Source organism: Phoenix dactylifera, chromosome 18 (assembly GCF_051530095.1).
Source record: "Phoenix dactylifera cultivar Ajwa chromosome 18, Ajwa_hap1_PhDact_Kaust_v1.1, whole genome shotgun sequence".
In the NCBI taxonomy this organism is placed as follows: Eukaryota; Viridiplantae; Streptophyta; class Magnoliopsida; order Arecales; family Arecaceae; genus Phoenix; species Phoenix dactylifera.
Window position 1 is genome coordinate 18,161,252 of NC_143207.1, and position 18,252 is coordinate 18,179,503.

General features: G+C 38.7%; 1 protein-coding gene and 1 non-coding gene across 2 annotated transcripts in view; both read left to right on the top strand.

Moving 5' to 3' along the window:
- The window catches only part of LOC103698126 (callose synthase 5-like), a 34,231-nt gene extending 16,392 nt beyond the window's left edge, over positions 1-17,839 (top strand). The window contains exons 20-41 of the mRNA XM_089928433.1: positions 4,945-5,067; positions 5,169-5,263; positions 5,357-5,441; positions 5,521-5,681; positions 6,084-6,207; positions 6,353-6,447; positions 6,544-6,664; positions 6,739-6,890; positions 9,925-10,034; positions 10,156-10,281; positions 10,356-10,424; positions 10,507-10,696; positions 13,366-13,477; positions 13,602-13,721; positions 13,815-13,930; positions 14,230-14,313; positions 15,131-15,243; positions 15,357-15,586; positions 15,858-16,655; positions 16,770-16,820; positions 16,898-17,083; positions 17,359-17,839. Coding sequence (XP_089784559.1) covers positions 4,945-5,067; positions 5,169-5,263; positions 5,357-5,441; positions 5,521-5,681; positions 6,084-6,207; positions 6,353-6,447; positions 6,544-6,664; positions 6,739-6,890; positions 9,925-10,034; positions 10,156-10,281; positions 10,356-10,424; positions 10,507-10,696; positions 13,366-13,477; positions 13,602-13,721; positions 13,815-13,930; positions 14,230-14,313; positions 15,131-15,243; positions 15,357-15,586; positions 15,858-16,655; positions 16,770-16,820; positions 16,898-17,083; positions 17,359-17,589 — 3,492 coding nt within the window. The 3' untranslated portion in view covers positions 17,590-17,839. The remainder of the gene's footprint in view (positions 1-4,944; positions 5,068-5,168; positions 5,264-5,356; positions 5,442-5,520; positions 5,682-6,083; positions 6,208-6,352; positions 6,448-6,543; positions 6,665-6,738; positions 6,891-9,924; positions 10,035-10,155; positions 10,282-10,355; positions 10,425-10,506; positions 10,697-13,365; positions 13,478-13,601; positions 13,722-13,814; positions 13,931-14,229; positions 14,314-15,130; positions 15,244-15,356; positions 15,587-15,857; positions 16,656-16,769; positions 16,821-16,897; positions 17,084-17,358) is intronic.
- LOC113461142 (small nucleolar RNA J33) lies at positions 10,353-10,434 on the top strand. The gene has a single exon (XR_003383208.1). It is a non-coding gene; the product is annotated as a small nucleolar RNA J33 (small nucleolar RNA).
- Positions 17,840-18,252: the final 413 nt, after the last annotated feature.

The window sequence follows — 18,252 nt, forward strand, 5'->3', positions numbered from 1 at the left end:
ATCAAATTTTGATGCGATCATGCGCACAGTAGCCTAGGCCTAAATTTGAAGAAAATTAAGAAATAAATAGTATTTGATGCATGCCTGAGGGTTTAAAAAAAATATATAGCATCCATTATTGGATTGTACATAGATCTAAGTTAAAATTAATTTTTAAAATATTAATATTTAAAAATTATTTCTAAATTTAAAAAATAATAATTAATACCAAAAATTACAAAAAATTAGTAGTATGTATTACATAATTTAGAAGTAATTTCTGATGTAAAAAGCATAGTTTTCTAAAATTATGATATATAAATATTTTTTAAAAATAAAAATTATTAAAAATATAAAAAAATAAAAAAAATAAAAGATAAGGTTATGTATGAGATAAACTGGCGTACTTGATAAACCAGCAGGAATGAAGCCATCAAGAAAAAAGGACCCAGAGCGTGATATTAGCTTAGAGCATGGGCAAATGCTATTTGGCCGGCACCATTGGCAGCGCAACTGGTGCAACACAGAGTTTTAGGAAGGGGTAACCAGATTGAAGCAGCACTTAGCTGGTGGTTATCCCGACGTATCTATGTGTCGCAAATGCCCACAAGAGGTTCAGCAGCTAATGAAGAAGCTCTTTGCTGATTTCAGAGCAGTGAAGGAAAGTGCTACTAATAAAAATGCGAAGGTGGACCGCCGAGTGGCAGAGCCATCTTTCTATCACTTCAGGAAATTAGAGAAGCTGTCTTCTCCAGATGACGAGGAGACAAAACCAGGTTGCCATGCAGGCGAGCCTGTATGATCAGTGGCAGCATGATAAGGTGATCAGGTATAGGGCTCGATTTGGGCCCTCGTATTATGAGTTGGGCTCCGGTTTTGCGAGTAGTAGGGCAAATCTAGAGTTCAGAAGGACCACCTTAGTCAGGCAAGCCATCAATAGAGGCGGTGGCTGGATTGCATCTATACTGAGGGCTTTTGATAGCAAAAAAAAGTCATCCAGAGAGATTCCACCAGGAGCAGCAATCCATGATTTAGATCCACGTGCCTTCTCTAGTAGAGATTCAAAGCAGCAGGAGGAAGCAGCAGGGGGTCACTCAATGCTAAAGAAGGATAAGAAGAATGATAAGTGGCGAGCTATTGGATCTTGATTCCACTTTAGACACATCTCATTGAATGTGACAGACAATACGTACTACAGGTCTGCCATATAGGTTGCCGGTCTCGATGTAGATATTGTAGGCCCGAAGGACATCTACGGTGAGCTTCTTGATAGTAATAAGGAGGATATAGAGAAATGGATTGCCTCCTACAAGAGCAAGTGGCCCACACATAGGCTGACTGTGATGTGTGTGGTTGGACCGGTCCTACCAGGCGGAGTATCATCAAATTTCTGACATACTACGATACCAAGACTTTTTTTACAAGTCGGTTGATGCTTCTGATCACGTGCACGACGTCGCGTACATCCTCAAACTTATGAAGAAAGTGATTGATCAGGTAGGAGAAGAGAATGTCATGCAAGTCGTCACTAATAATGGGCCACAATATAAGGCCGTCGGGGAGGCCTTGTTGGAGCGGCGACCACATATTTTCTGGACCCCATGTGTTGCACATTGTATCGACCTCATGTTGATGGACATTGCTAAGGTTCATAGGGTGCAGCAGACAGTGGAGACAGCCCAAACAATCACCAGATATATTTATAATCATACATGGATCCTTTCGCTAATGAGGAGATATGCAGAAAAAGAGATTTTGAGATCAGGAGTTACACAATTTTTCACCAACTATGTTGCACTTGATAGCCTTTTTGAGAAGAAAGCAGCCCTATGTTAGAAGTTTGTTAGTCTCGAGTGCAGAATTGTAGATATGCCCAGCACGGCATTGAAGGGAGCACTATCGAAAATTTGGTGACGGGCCACTACGGTAGTAAAGGCTATCAGACCATTGTATGAAGTGCTTTGGACCATGGATAGCAAGATGTATGGAGAGGGCAAAGTCTCAGATCATTGAGGCAGATCCAGCCCATGCCTAGGAGTACATCGACATCATTGAGCGGCGGTGGAACTACCAAATAGGTAGGGACTTGCATCTAGCAGATAAGCAAGAACATTGAAAATTAGACTGCTCCTGTACTTGTATAATTTTACTAAGACGGTCTTCTCTATGTGCAGCATACTACTTAAATCCTCGGTTCTAGTACAACATAACTGGAATTGGTATGGATTACGAACTTCAGGCCGCTCTGCATAACGTCATTTACAAGATGGAGCCTGATCTAGAAATCGCGATCCTATATTTAGAAGAGGTAACTTAATTTAAGAATATAGGTAAATTAATTGATATCTTTTATTATTAACATAGTACAACACGGTTCTTTTTCACAGACCAAATTATTTAGAGAGGGCAGCGACAGTTTTGGACTGCGGGCAGCTGTCGTGAGTAAAACAAGTATGAATCTAGGTATATTACACATTAGGATATTTACGTGGCGTTAAATGGTTACCTGATATGTTACTATGGATCGGATCTGTACTATCTTATATCTATTTTTCTTCAATATTTTTGCAGCTGAATGGTGGATTCATTTTGGGCTGTCTGTAAAAAAATCTTAAAAGGGTAGCTATCTGGATCCTCTTCTAGACAGTCTCCTCAAATGGTTGTGAGCGCAACTGATCCACTTTCGTTCTCACCCACAGCAAGCTGAGGAACGGTGTGATACAAAAGCGCCTCAATGATCTTGTATAGGTTCACTACAGTATAAGGTTGAGACTAAAGTGCATTCAGAAGAAAGTGGAGCTGATCACGGGCCTTCTGGCCCGTCCAGCTCGGCCCGAAATTTTTCGGACTTGGGCATTAAAAAAAGGCCCATGGGTCGAGCCTGGGCAGGAAAAGCGGCCCGAGCAAAAAAAATCGGGCCGGGCTTGGTGGGGCCATTCTGGCCCATTTTCAGATTCCAAATAAAGAAAAAATCGGGCCTGTCGGGTCGGGTCGGGCTAGACGGGCCTAGAACCAGATTTATAAAGTTAGGTCGGGCCTGGACAAAAATTTAAGCTCGACAGTCGGACCGGGCCGGGCCTGGGCAAGACCATCGGGCCTAATTTTCGCTGTAGAGCCCGGCCCAGCCCGAATTTTGATCAGCTCTAAGCTCAAGTATATAGATTCGATCCATAGTGCTTTCATTGATGATGAGGATGATCCTATGATAGGATGGCTTGTAGGCCAGCAACAAGAGCTAGGGCTTGACGAGGCAGGATCGCCTCCACGATTGACCAGCTTCGTAGCCAACGAGACTAGGGTCGATGCAGGGCAGTGGGCTAAGCACAATATTCCAAGCATTCCTACAAATAATCGGACACAACCACAGAGGAGCTAGTCACCACATGACTCCTTGTCCGAGATATTCTCTCAGAGATATGATCGAGAGATGGTTAGATGAGGCCACTATGCTACCCAGTTGACTCGGTCAGGAGGACGACATAACCAGGCAGAGAGGCGCACAAAGAATAAGAAGGCAGCTATCCAGCACACTAAAAAAGGAAAACAAAAAGCACCTGCAGCCCCAATGGAGAGTGTTGAGGAGTTCTGGAGCAGCAACGATGACAGTTCTGGTGGTCATAAATCTGCTGGTCATGGAGGGAGTGGTGGATAGGAGACTATTGTTTACGAGACAAACACAAGATGGTCTTCAATACACCGGTGAGTCTCAGTTTACACATGCTACATAGGATAGGAACCATGGTGGATGATCTAGTAGAGGCCGTGAGGATATGATTGCATATAGGAGACAGGCTCCTCGAGGTTATTCAGGAGGACACGATGCAGCTGCAGATTCTTCGCACGCGGAGTAGGATCATAGACGTATTAGGTTCCGAGTCGTATATTCGCAACCACAGACAGCCTATGACCCATACGGATACAGATATAGATATGGTGTATTTGAGATATCTTCCGATGGCCACCACCATACGCAAGCCGGAGCATTTTACAGATCAGATTTTGTTGCTGACATATTCAAATGGGCCCTTTCGTAGTCGTATTATTAGTCAGAGGATACCTCTCAGAGCCAAAGCTTCAGTGAGAGATCCGAGAGTGCTTATAATCCGGTGCGCGTTCCTTATGGGATGAACATACAACACTATACTACCGTTTGGTTACAGGGGTGGGTTGATGTGCCTTCTGATTATACTGATGATCCGGATATCTACAAGAGGCATCGCCACTCAATCTGATTTTAGATATCAGTATGTATGTTGGACTTTAAAAGTATGTAATTGATTGTATTTTGCTTGGAGGATATTTTATGTTGTTCATTTTATTATTTGTATCATTTTAAAGCAATAAGATACATCATCTAGGTTAAATCGGAATTATAGAAACATCAAAAAATATTAAAAAAAAATCAAGAAAACATCATAAAAACATCAAATTAGACTTAAATCAATAGAAAAAGTTCGAAAAGAGTGAGAACTTCAAAAAAAAAAAAAAAAAGGCGTGCCGGTTCGTGTCTTGTTCTCTTCTTTCATATTTTACATATTCGAGTTTGGTCTTTTTAAGTCATAAGCTACTCGGGTAGTGCAAAGCCCAAGTGAGCTTATCATTTTGGCATTATATCCTAGGGACAGGGTTTCTAAAGTTCTCAACAGCATTAGTTACCTCATAATGGATTATGCTACTGAATGCCTTCTTTCTTTACTTAAATAGTGAGGTTGCAGTATAATTGCACCATGCAGACAAACTTGATGTAGAGTAACAGAGATACATGTATGGTAAGTACAAAAGTAAGGATCACATCTAGGTTAATGATTCTGTAATTAGATCTATAGTGGGCAAGGACCTAATCTAACTCATATCCCAAATTATAGCTAGTACTGTATCAGCAAAATATATACTTTAGAACTGTGATTTTGATTTGGCTATCTTGGCAGATTATTTAGTGTTTGCATCATTTCCTGTTCTCCGTAGATACGGACACTTGGCATGCTGAGATCACGATTCCACTCTTTACCTGGTGCCTTCAATGCATATTTGGTACCTTCTGAGAAGATGCGAGACAAGAAATTTTCGTTTTCAAAGCGCTTTGCAGAGGTTGGATCCTATCACCATAAGATATGAGTATGCTTTTAAGTTTTAACAATGTTGTTTTGTGTCATTTTGTGTTATTCTGTGCATGACTCCAAGTATTTCAGGTTGCACCAAGCAAGAGAACCGAGGCTGCAAAGTTTGCTCAGTTATGGAATGAAGTGATATGTAGTTTTCGTGAGGAAGACCTTATTAGTGATAGGTACGACATTCAACTGATTTTTCTAGTGTTTTCTGTCCTGCCTTTCATAACACTGTTCTGCAAAAGCTGAAATGGTATTTTTTGGTAACTTAGGGAACTGGATCTGTTGCTGGTTCCTTATATGTCAGATCCTAGCCTAGACATAATACAGTGGCCACTTTTTTTGCTTGCTGGCAAGGTCCCTATCAACATTTGTCTATGTGCCCTTCCTTTTCTTTCTAAATCATTCCAACCACTAATTCCTGATGTCTGTATAGATTTCAATCGCATTGGATATGGCAGCCCAATTTCGATCAAGGGATTTGGACCTCTGGAGACGTATCTGTGCTGATGAGTATATGAAATGTGCTGTGCTTGAGTGTTATGAATCTTTAAAACTTGTCCTTGACCTTCTAATAGTTGGTGAAAATGAAAAAAGGTTTTTTGCATTTCTTTTTGTATCAATGCATAGTTTATATGATTTTTTCTCTTGCTGGATGTCAAGATAAAAAATCTATACTGCTCAGCTTATAAGGATATTATTCTGATGTCAGTTTTGTTTTCTCTATCTGATCAAAATATATTCTAAAATCTAAGTTCTGACAGAGTCGATAATTATCATCCCGTACTGCTCTAAGCTTATTCCTTTTAGTTTGGTTTGTATTCTCATTAGTTGAATAAAGTATGCCTTTTTTATCTACCTACATATACATCATTTTTTTGATAAAAGAAGTCTGATATATACTGTAATGGAAATTAGTTACGACAAAAGAATTTCTCTTTTTCTTTGTCTTTTACTTGATGTACTTTTGTATTTCTAAGAGAATATCTGATGTAACAGGATCATTGGTATTATCTTCAAGGAAATTGAAGCTGACATTTCACGAAACACATTCCTTACCAATTTTAGAATGGGCCCTTTACCAACACTATGTAAAAAGTTTGTCGAGCTTGTAGAGATCTTGGTGAGTCTCTTTATCTTTTAATCCTCTGCAGCTTCCTTTTCTTTTCCTGATCAATTGGGTTTCACAATCTTCTATTAGTCAAGGAACTGCTAATTGTTTTGTATTGTTAATTGGTTTTATTAATAGTTTTAGTTCAATGCTGCAGAAAGAAGGTCATGCATCAAAGCATGATATCGTCGTAATATTGCTCCAAGACATGTTAGAAGTCGTTACGCGTGATATGATGGTGAATGAGATTCGGTATATGAACATAATATTTGCATCCCTGAACAATTTGAAATATGAGATTATGTATACTTAGGCTTTATTTTTGGTGTCTTGCAACGTCCATTCTAGTGAGTTGGTTGACCTCGGCCATGGCAACAAAGATACATTCCCTGGAAGACAACTTTTTGCTGGTACAGGCTCAAAACCTGCTGTACTTTTTCCACCAGCAACACCACAATGGGAAGAACAGGTGCGTACCAGAGGAAACATTTTCAATTATGTTATGTTAGTACAACAAATAATTCACAAGCAACTTTATGGCAGATAAAACGCCTGTACCTTCTCTTGACGGTAAGAGAGTCTGCTGTCAATGTGCCTACAAACCTTGAGGCTTGCAGAAGAATCGCATTCTTCACAAATTCTTTATTTATGGACATGCCACTTGCACCTCGGGTCCGCAAAATGCTCTCATTCAGGTTTGATAATCTATATTATCTCAAATTCTCAATGGTAGTGGAAGTCCGAGAGCATGTCGGTACTAAGCTGTAGAAATGTGCAGCCCTGGTTGGCTAATTGGGGATTTTCCAATATGCAGCACAAAGAAAATTAAACGAATCTTCTGTTCATTTTCGCAATTCATCCTTAACAGAATATATAGAAGCCCCCTACAACTTAAAAGTGGTTATTGATGGTAATTGTACTATTCGATTATACATAAGGTGATGTAGTTAACTCTGTGGATTTGATATTTCTATAACTTTAAGAGAAATTTAAATTGAAGTCAAAGGGAAAAAAAGTTCATTCCAAGACACAGGAACTACAAGTTCCATATTGGTTTTCATAGCTCAGTTAGATCCTATTCAAAGACCCTACTATAGTTTACAATCAAGGATGTATCCTATTCAAACTTGTGGAGCTAGCTTTGGAAAGAATGCTATGGTATTTTTACACCATTAGAACACTGAAATATGCATGGTCTACAATGTACTCTCTACTATTATATAAAGCTAACTTGTAAGTGGACATTTAACTGGTTTGACATTTGACTTCGATGGGAAATTTTAAATATGCATATCACAATTCACTTATCTCTATTAGTCTATAAAGAAAACTTTTAGTGGATGGAAGGTCCGTAGTACTGGAACCCACACCTGTGCTGGTAAGCTGGCGGTACGGGATGGGACAGTACCATGTTGTGCCATTCCGGTGTGAACCGATAAAGGAAAACCAGCAAGGGAGGGAGAGAGGGAGAAGGAGAGAGAGGAAAAAAGAGAGAGGGGAGGGGAGGGAGAGAGCAGGAGAGGGCAGTGGAGAGTGAGAGAGGCAGAGAGAGGGAGAGAGGGAGAAGGAAAGAGAGGAAAAGAAAGGGAGGGAGGGAGATAACTATGGTGAGCGAGAGAGAGGGAGGGCCGGAGAGAGGGCCCTCTCTCCTCCTTGGTGCCGGAACAGGGGCGGAGACCTTGTTTCGAGACGACATAGGGTCTTCAGCCTCCTCATTTTTTTTTTGAAATTTTTTAATTGAAGTCAATAGCGGCTACCGATGTCACTAATTTTTTTTTTATTTTTTTAATTGAAGCCAGCAGTCTACTTCAATTTAAAAAATCAAAAAAAAAGTGAAGTCGGCAGCTGCTGCTCACTTCACTTAAAAAATTTCAAAAATATATATAATTGATTATGAAGGCTATAGCGGTCTCGGTCCACCTCCGGTACTGCTTGGTACACTCCAAATCAGATGGTTCGAGAAGGTACCTCCAACCTTGAGTGGATGTTTAATTGATTGGACATTCAGTTTACTAAATGAACTAATGTTGGACTATCTTATTTGCTTCCTTCTTTATATTAAGATAAATGAAAGAAAGTTTGGCAATAAATAGGAGTACATCTACATCTAACAAAAAAAATAAATTTTTAATGTTGAGATTAGAGCCATCCTTGTTGCGTGCATCCCATGTGCACATAAGAAGTGCATCTCCATATGTAGATGATATAGCAATGCAATATATACACAAAGTTGTATATTAGAATGGTAGTATTTGAAAAGAATAACGATGAACTTGTGTATGCAACTAGTCTATGAACCGAGGAACCTCCATCTTCTTAACTTTAATGTGTGTCAAACCCCAAACACAAAAATTATGAATCAACTATAATTTATATTTTATTGTATACATTTGCAAAGGATGAGCCTTGGCACAATGGTGAGGGTGCTCCACCATGAACTAGATGTCATGGGTTTGAAACACGGAAGCAATCCTTCTAAACACGGAGGTAAGGCTGCATTTGGTGGATTTACGATCTTGAACCTAAAGCTTTCATCTTCTTAATTATAGGGTATATTTAATTGGAAGACTTGGTATTCGCACATAAGATGTTGGAGTCTATTTTCTTGGATAAAATGCTAAACACAATTGTTTTTTTTCAACATATCATTACTTTATTATTCTTAATAGCAACTAGCAAGTTTTGATGAATTTCACAATGTTAGTTTCACTCTTAAATTGTCGAAGTTTGACATATAAAGAAATAAGGTGTAATAACATTTCCTAGATTTTTTCCTTTTTTTTTTCATTTTTCTTTTTGACCAAAACTCCAATACTTGGACTGAAACTTCCAAAACTGAAGAGCCTGGCCCAAATCGAAACCAAAAAAAGTTTTCAAACCTTGATTTCAGGTTTTAACAAATCTGATAGTTTCAGCATTGTGCTTCGAGTTTCAGAGTTCTGGTAAAAATTAGAAACTCTTCTAAAAATAAAAAATAAATAAATGAAAGCAAACCATCGCCCATAATTTTATTTTGTTTTCAGTTATTTAGGATTTCAATGCTTTCAGACGGAAACCGAGTATACTGTATAAAATACCAAATATTGCATAATCAGGTTTAAATTAATAAGATGAGCGTACCAGATATAAGATTAATTCCATAAATTACTCTCCAAAACAATAAAAGCTACTGGACATGTGCATGCATCTTTAGTTCTACATATTACTATGTTATTTATAACTTAAAGACATGTCAAGGTTGCATTTACCCATCATGGTAACAAAGCTTATATGACATTAACATAGATTAGATTAGGAGCCTTTGGTAAATGTGTGATTACATTGTTGAGTTTAAGAAAACATTAAACATACTTCTTAAAGAAAGATTTGATGGTAGTTTTGCCAAAACTAACAAAAGGCAAAAATGTCAAGCAGTTTGTGATTTTTCTTGGCTGAAACTGATCTATTTTGGCCGACAGTCCAAACTTAATTAAGACATAAAACATAAGAGAAAAGAGCAAAGAAAATAATTTAAGATGCCAAAATATGCCACCAGGATCATATTGGTTGTGTCAAAGAGTACCGGCTGATACTCTATGTAGATTTAGTGCACGATACAGTGACCATATCAACCATTGTTCAATACAGGTTCTGTGCTAAACATTTGAACTTCACTGCGGTAAGAGCAAGACAATATTTGTTAATTTTCTTTTGCAGTCATCATCTAATAAGTTAATATGACATTTGCAGTGTTATGACTCCATACTATAGTGAGGAGACTGTATATTCTAAAAGTGATCTTGAACTGGAGAATGAGGATGGTGTATCAATCATATTCTACCTGCAAAAAATCTTTCCAGGTTTTGTAATTTTCTTTCGCTTGGATATGTTAGATCATTACTGATATCACTACATTAAATTTTCAATTAATTCTTTATTCTGATTGATTTTATTGTTGGGAGACTTTGATTAATATATTAGATGAATGGAACAATTTCATGGAGAGAATCGGTTGTAAAAGAGAGAACGAAGTTTGGGGAAATGAGGAGAATGTTTTGCAGCTTCGTCATTGGGCCTCCTTAAGAGGGCAAACACTCTGCAGAACTGGTGTGAATATTCATAATTTTAAAATGTTTTTAATGATTTTTTAGCTACTTTACACTGTGCCTTCATCGCTGCAGTTAGGGGAATGATGTACTACCGAAGAGCTTTGAAGCTACAGGCTTTTCTTGACATGGCTTCTGAAAGAGGTAATAATTCCTAATTAAATTTTTATGATGAAGTAGACATACATCTCTTGAGATTTAATCTTACCATCTTTGATACTTGTAGAGATTTTAGAAGGATATAAAGTGGTTGCTGATCCAGCTGTGGAAGAAAAGAAGAGTCAGAGGTCTTTATCTGCTCAGCTTGAAGCTGTTGCGGACATGAAATTTACATATGTTGCGACATGCCAAAATTATGGCAATCAAAAACAGTCTGGAGATCGTCGCGCAACAGACATTCTGAACTTGATGGTTAAGTATGTCTTTCTCCTAATATCATCTAGACCATGGTATATCGTACCGTACCAAACCGGATGGTACCAAGCGTACCATACTAGTTCGGTGCCGGTACGGGTGATGTACCGATCCTCGGTACGCCAAAAAAACTCCGTTCCATACCATACCGACACTATGCTAGCGTGGCACTGGTACAGGGTCTGGTACCGGTACGGCGAACCTTGATCTAGACTATAAATTTCTCCTATATGTTTTCAATCTTATACTCTTAACATTTGATTTTTTTTTTCATTTCTTTTCTTGTTTGATGAGATATCTACAGGATTCACTCTTTTTTTTTTTAGATACTCAGCAAAAATCTGCAGTTATACTATTTCATATCATGTTGTCTATATTTAAATTATGTACTGCAATATGTTGCCATAGGAATTTTTTATTCATTAGTACAAACATTGATTGTTTTAGTTGTCTTATACATAGTTAGCTAATATAGTCTTACTCTTTAGTTTGAAAGCTTTGTGTAGTTGTGACATTCTATGATTATTGAGGCTAGCTTTGCCATAATTTACATGACTTTTTTCAAGTATTTCATGATTAAGCAAATCTAATTCCTACTTTTGTTTGTATTCCTATTTCATGCATCTTTTTTTTTTTGTTCCTTAACCATTTTCAAATTCTCTCTTCTTCATTACTTTAGGTTAAGGAAGACAGAATTGTCCTGAACCGCCCGATTCGAGGCGTATCGAGCCGTATTGGTGGTGGACCGGGACGGTTCCGGCAATAAAATCAAGAAACTAGCAAGCGGTGAGAGAGAGAGAAGGCAAGAGAGGAAAAGAGAGAGGGGGGGAGGGGGAGAGAGAGAGGGAGAGAGAGTTGGAGAAGGCGGCAGTGAGCGGCGGCTGCTAGAATAGGGCTGAGAGAGGGGGGAGAGAGGGCTTTTGAAGCCCTCTTTCCCCCTTGCATCAGAACCGGGGCAAAAGAAAATAGGGGCTTCAACCCCTTTTTTTGATTTAAGTGAAACACGCTGCCAACTTCACTTCAAAAATTCCAAAAAAAGAAAAAAAAGTAAAGTCGGCAGTGGTTGCCAACGTCACTTTAAAAAAATAGAAAAAAAGGTTCCGACGCACGGAGTAGAGAGGGCTTTCAAAGCCCTCTCTCTCCCATCCCTTGATCTTGTTCCAGCGGCTGCCGCTCACTGCTCACCGCTGCCCTCTCTCTCTCTCTCCGCCACACTTTCTTGTTCTCTCCCTCCCTCCCTTCCTCTCTCTCTTCTTCCTCTCCACCTCTCTTGCCGGTTTTTCTGTTGATTTGCACCGAAATGGCACGGCATGAGGGCATAGCGTACCATACCACCGGCCTATTAGCACGGGTGCTAGTTCCAGTACTACGAACCTAGCTTTTGGTGTTTCCCATCTCTCTAATACAACTATTCTATATAAGAACAAGAACATCTCACTAAGATACTTTTCATAATAGGCACAGTTTTATTCATGTTTTATGCATGTTTCTCACCCTTCACTTGCTAGCTTTTTTTTTTTGTTTAAATGATATTGACTGTTGCCCACTTATAAAACAGCATAAGCATGACTATTCACTTGATTACCTTTTTGCCTGGAAGGAGATATAAGGACATCATACAAATGAAAACCAGAATAGCAGGAAATGGAACTTTTAGCTTGTCCAGACAAGATACTACCTAACTCCACAAGCTACACTATTGACCAATTTTTGCTTGACTTCATTTAGTACAGAATAAGGTTTTCAGCACTAAATTGTACTGGCCTGTCTGGGGCATTTGCTACTATATTAGTACCAGGCAAGGATCGGCAAACCGGTACTAGTTTGGTGTCGGTTCAGTAGCAGCTCGTATCGGTACCTAACCGGTGTCTTATCACACCGTGCATGCTGTGGCACTAGAATTGGTGCGAACCGGTTAGCACCGGTTCCTAGCCGAATCGGACAGAATCGTCCGGTACACCTCTCGTATCTGCTGATACGGGCCAGACTGGTTGGCACCGGTACCGGTTCGGTATGTGCTGAACGGGCCAGTATGGGCCGGTTCTGCATACCTTGAGCTTTTCTATATTAATCCTTTGTAAACTGCAAATGTTACTTTGTCTTTCTCTTGAATCCCATGATTGGTGCTTACTGACTTGTAGGTCAAATCTCACAGTTAGTTTGAGACAAATCATGCAAATTTATATAATGGCATATTGAATCTTGTTAAGGAAGATGTGTTTTCTTGAATCTAGACACCATTTGACATACAACCGGTGGCATGCTAAATGGTATGACACTATGACTGACTCCATGTCATGTTTAATTTATCTGTGTTTTTATGTATGTAAAGCAAGAATATTGAACAGAGTAGATCCTAATTTATTAGTTTCATTCGTTTTCATATAATATTATTCTAGTAAGATCTTAAACTGTATCATTTGGTCAATCAATGAAAAATAATTTACATTTACAGAAAACTAGAGTATAAATCTGGCTTATTTGAACCAAAATTGTGTGTTTTAGGTACTTTTATAACAAGTTACCAATAATAAAATGAAATTAAAGGGGACAGAAGCACATTTTCTGTTTTAAAAAACAAGGGAACTGTACAACAATAAACTGTAGCAAATTTACAATTTTAGATGAGTTTTCTTTTCTGTAGAAACTAATTGCTGGTCTTCTACTACAGCTATCCTTCTTTACGTGTAGCATATATTGATGAGGTTGAAGAAACACAAGGTGGAATGGTACAGAAAGCCTATTATTCAGTACTAGTAAAAGCTGTTGATAATCTTGACCAGGTAATTATCCTTTAAGTTTTTCCCCTCTTTTCTTGTTTATAAAATTGTCATTCGAAGTTTAAACTATAGTGTCGCAATAATTAAGTCTAGTTATACTAAATGTTCTGTCTTTTCCTGTTAAAAGGAAATATATCGTATTAAGTTGCCAGGATCTGCAAAGATCGGTGAAGGAAAGCCAGAAAATCAGAACCATGCTATTATCTTCACTCGAGGAGAGGCTCTTCAGACCATTGATATGAACCAGGTAATGTAGATATGTCTAAATTTTCTAGAAACAGACTTGGAGCCACTATGACTAATGATTCTTATGCTTTTTGCTTAATAAAAACATCTATAGGACAATTACTTAGAAGAGGCTCTTAAAATGCGTAACCTTTTGGAAGAATTCAATGAAGATCATGGAGTGCGTCAACCCACTATTCTGGGTGTACGGGAGCATATTTTTACAGGAAGGTAAGAATGATTTTCAGTAGCCATAAACAAGTTCGCCAAACCGGTACTGAGTCCGGTACGGATCAATATCGGTTCGAACCGAGCCAAACCGGATGGAACCGTCCGGTTCCGTTCGATTCTGGCCAGTTTCGGCCAGAGGCAATCAGGCTCCGACTCCCTAGGGGCCAGAACCGCTTTCTACTGCCGAACCGGCCGGTTTGGCTCGGTTCCGCCCACACTAGCTATAAATCAATTTCTTGCATTTGGGACAATAAGATTGGTTTATGTTCTCTAATATGTGAAATAAATCTGTTTTGTAGCGTGTCATCCTTGGCATGGTTTATGTCAAATCAAGAAACAACGTTTGTGACTATTGGCCAAAGAGTCCTTGCAAACCCATTGAAGTGAGTTTCATTATATTTGTACTCACAATACATTACCTCATTAAGTTTAATAATATTCATGGCCAGTCAGATGATATATTTGTTCTAAAAAATTCTATGCAAATTTAAATCATGTATTTTAGATAATTCTAGTATAAACTTGGTACGAGGCACTTAGAATGATGGATTTAACCTTCTAACAAAACAATTACAAGTAATTCCACGTAAGCGTTCCTTATGTAACAAGGGCTAGCACATACTTTCTAATTGGTTTATCTCATGCATGTATCTGTCATTCTTTGGAGGTGCCACATAATCAGTGCCATGAGTGTACTTTAAAATCAGACCTTTTGGTACTGTAGCTAATTTGTTGTTGTAGCCTTGCCCAAATTTGGTATGTTCAGTGTTATCTACCAAACAGGGTAGGCTAGTCAGGAGGCTGCAACTGCTCATTCTTCTAATGTCTAATTTCTGTTTAATTTATTCAAAAACAAGTTTAAAGCTTTTCTGTACACATAGACAATATTAATTCCATGTCAAGTAGATTTTTTTGATTGGAAATATATCCTGTGGATGCAGCCAATCTATCCATATTCATTGTTATAATGCCTGCTCTTCAAAAAACTTTGGTATGTTGTAGTCTATGATTTATATGTGGCATATTAATATTACTAGCTGTTGCTGCATGCTGTATGGTCTTACATGGTGCGCAAGTTGAACTGCTGACTGACCATATGAGTATTTTACTCGTGCAGAATGTAGAACCTTCAAAATTGTTTCTCCTTCAAAATTTATCAAAATTTGTCCTGATAGTTTTAATTTTCTTCGGTATGACCAGGGTTCGTTTTCATTATGGTCATCCAGATGTGTTTGATAGGATCTTCCACATTACCAGTGGTGGCATTAGCAAGGCATCTCGGGGAATCAACCTGAGTGAGGACATTTTTGCCGGTAATTTCATGCATAAATTCTGAACTTCAGCAAAGATTTCCTTTCTGTCTAAAATCTTGTAATTTGTTTCCTCTTCCAGGTTTTAACCCTATTGTTTTATAAAACTCTTCCAGGTTTTAACTCAATGCTAAGGCGTGGTAATGTCACCCATCATGAGTACATTCAAGTTGGGAAAGGTCGTGATGTAGGGCTTAATCAAATCACACTATTTGAAGCTAAAGTTGCCTGTGGTAACGGGGAACAAGTACTTAGCAGAGATATCTATCGTTTAGGCCATCGCTTTGACTTTTTTCGTATGCTGTCTTGTTACTTTACAACCGTGGGATTTTACTTCAGCTCATTGGTAAGCTCATTCTATTTCATTACCTGTCAAACTAGAATAATCCCTGGAGCAAATTTAATATTAGGGCATACTGAAAGATGAGATTATGGTAACCATAAATAGAACATCTATTATTTTACTCATAAAAAAATATGAGCAGAAAAAAACTGGCACAAGTAGGATGGGTTACCCAAAAGCGGTTCAATTATGTAGTTGTAGGTAGCTTTGCTTCTTTTTTTTAATGCCAACTATATTTTCTAATGTTCAACTTTCTTACCTTAAATACATGCAGATGGTTGTCATTATCTTATATGTCTACTTGTATGGAAAACTTTACCTATCATTAAGCGGATTGGAAGAGGCATTTTTGAAGCAAGCAAGGATGAGAGGCAACAAATCCCTTGAGGCAGCCATGGCATCTCAATCCGTAGTTCAGTTAGGCTTATTAATGGCTTTACCGATGGTAATGGAGATTGGACTAGAAAGAGGATTCAGAACTGCCCTTGTTGATTTCGTTGTCATGCAGCTTCAGCTTTGTGCAGTTTTCTTCACATTCTCTCTTGGAACAAGGGCTCATTATTTTGGGAGAACCGTCTTGCATGGTGGTGCAAAATATAGAGCAACTGGGCGAGGATTTGTAGTCCGGCATGAAAGGTTTGCAGAGAATTACAGGATGTATTCTAGAAGTCACTTTGTGAAAGGGCTGGAGTTGATGATACTGCTGATAGTTTACCAGTTGTATGGGACAATGCCAAATGGCACAATTACCTATACGCTAGTCACATCATCAATGTGGTTCCTTGTGGTAAGTTGGTTGTTTGCACCATTCATTTTCAACCCATCTGGTTTTGAGTGGCAGAAGATAGTGGAAGACTGGGATGATTGGACAAAATGGATAGGGAGCAGGGGTGGCATTGGTGTACCACCAAATAAAAGCTGGGAGTCCTGGTGGGTTGAAGAACAAGAGCACTTGCAGTACACAGGATTCTTGGGGCGATTTTGGGAGATTATTCTTTCTATGCGCTTCTTCCTCTTCCAGTATGGGATTGTCTATCACCTGAATGTGACCAATGGCAACAAAAGCATTCTAGTGAGTTTCACGCCTTTTGTATCAAGCCTTTTATTTATTTATTCCGTTTTGGTTACAGCTGCTGTTTGAGCAGAATGCCAGCAAAAAGAAGGGCCTAATTTCTTTTGTGAGCAGGTGTATGCCCTGTCCTGGTTGGTGATAGTTGCAGTGATGATTATACTGAAGGTTGGTACTTTTCTGTAGAGGGTTTTTCATTCATAAATTTGATATTGCTTTTGCCCTAAATGAGTGTCTTTCTGCAGATGGAGTCCGTGGGCAGGAAGAAGTTTAGCGCAGACTTCCAACTTCTGTTCCGGTTGCTCAAGCTATTCCTGTTTGCTGGGTTTATTGGTGCACTAGTCATCCTCTTTGCTGTTCTTAATCTGACAGTGGGTGACATTTCCACCAGCATCCTTGCCTTCATGCCAACAGGATGGGCAGTGCTTCAGGTACTATTTTGCTTTTAAAAAAGGTTCACTTCATGCATTTACAAGTGGAAAGTTCAGGTCGGTCTTCTTTCTTTCTTTCTTTCTTTCTTTTTTGTAATATATTTTTCGGTCCTTACCTAGGAGTGAGTACCATGAGGTCCCAAATAGAAGCCTTCATATAGCATAATTTAACAAATTATTGCGGTGCGTCTGGAGATTTTTTTTAAAAAAAAAAAAAATTTACGGAAGAGCTTTGCAACAAATTTCAAAATTTCATCCTGGAATCTCCGATGCAGATATCACAGGCATGCAAGCCGATTATAAAGACCCTTGGGTTGTGGGGCTCAGTCAAACCATTTGCTAGGGCATACGATTATGTGATGGGTCCTGTGATCTTTGCACCAGTGGCTGTGTTGGCATGGTTCCCATTTGTTTCGGAGTTCCAAACAAGGCTGCTTTTCAACCAAGCATTCAGCAGAGGCTTGCAGATTTCCCGCATTTTGGCTGGTGGGAAGAAACATGACTAAACAGCAACAAGCCTGGGAGGAAAGACGAGAGAATAGTGCTGGAGGAACGGAGGTGGGGGGGCTTGAGAGATTTGTCTGCTGTGCAATGGGCTGTGGTATTCCCTGTGTTTGGGATACCAACATGAGTCATTGGCGATGGAGACTGTATTGTACTCACTTCTTATTTTCCCTGATTTCATTTCCTGACAAGGAAATGTGCTTCCAATCACGAGTGAGTTGCGTAGAAATCGAAAAGGTTCCTTCTTTTTCTACTATTGGGATCGCAATCTATTTGCATGTCTATCCATTAAAGATATTTCAGTCATTTTAATTTGAAACTGTTAATTTTTTAACGTCGTTAGATAGAATGGGTACATATGTAAAAACAAAAAAAAAAAAAAGGTAGAATGGCAAAACAAGTATTTTACTAGGGTATATATGAAAATATCAATTTTGAAAAGGTATTCATGCAAAATCCGATATTTAGGAGGTATTCATGCAAAAAACTCTTCAAAAAATGATAATTGATGGACCAACATAAAGCCATAGTTCCAGTAAAAATGTCTTTACTTTGTAATTATCTGACCTAACTCTAATTCAATTATATAATCCGTTTTTGATCGCATGGACCTTATCTTCATGCTGCACAAATACTCGATCCAACCCAGTCCATTTTGCGGTCCT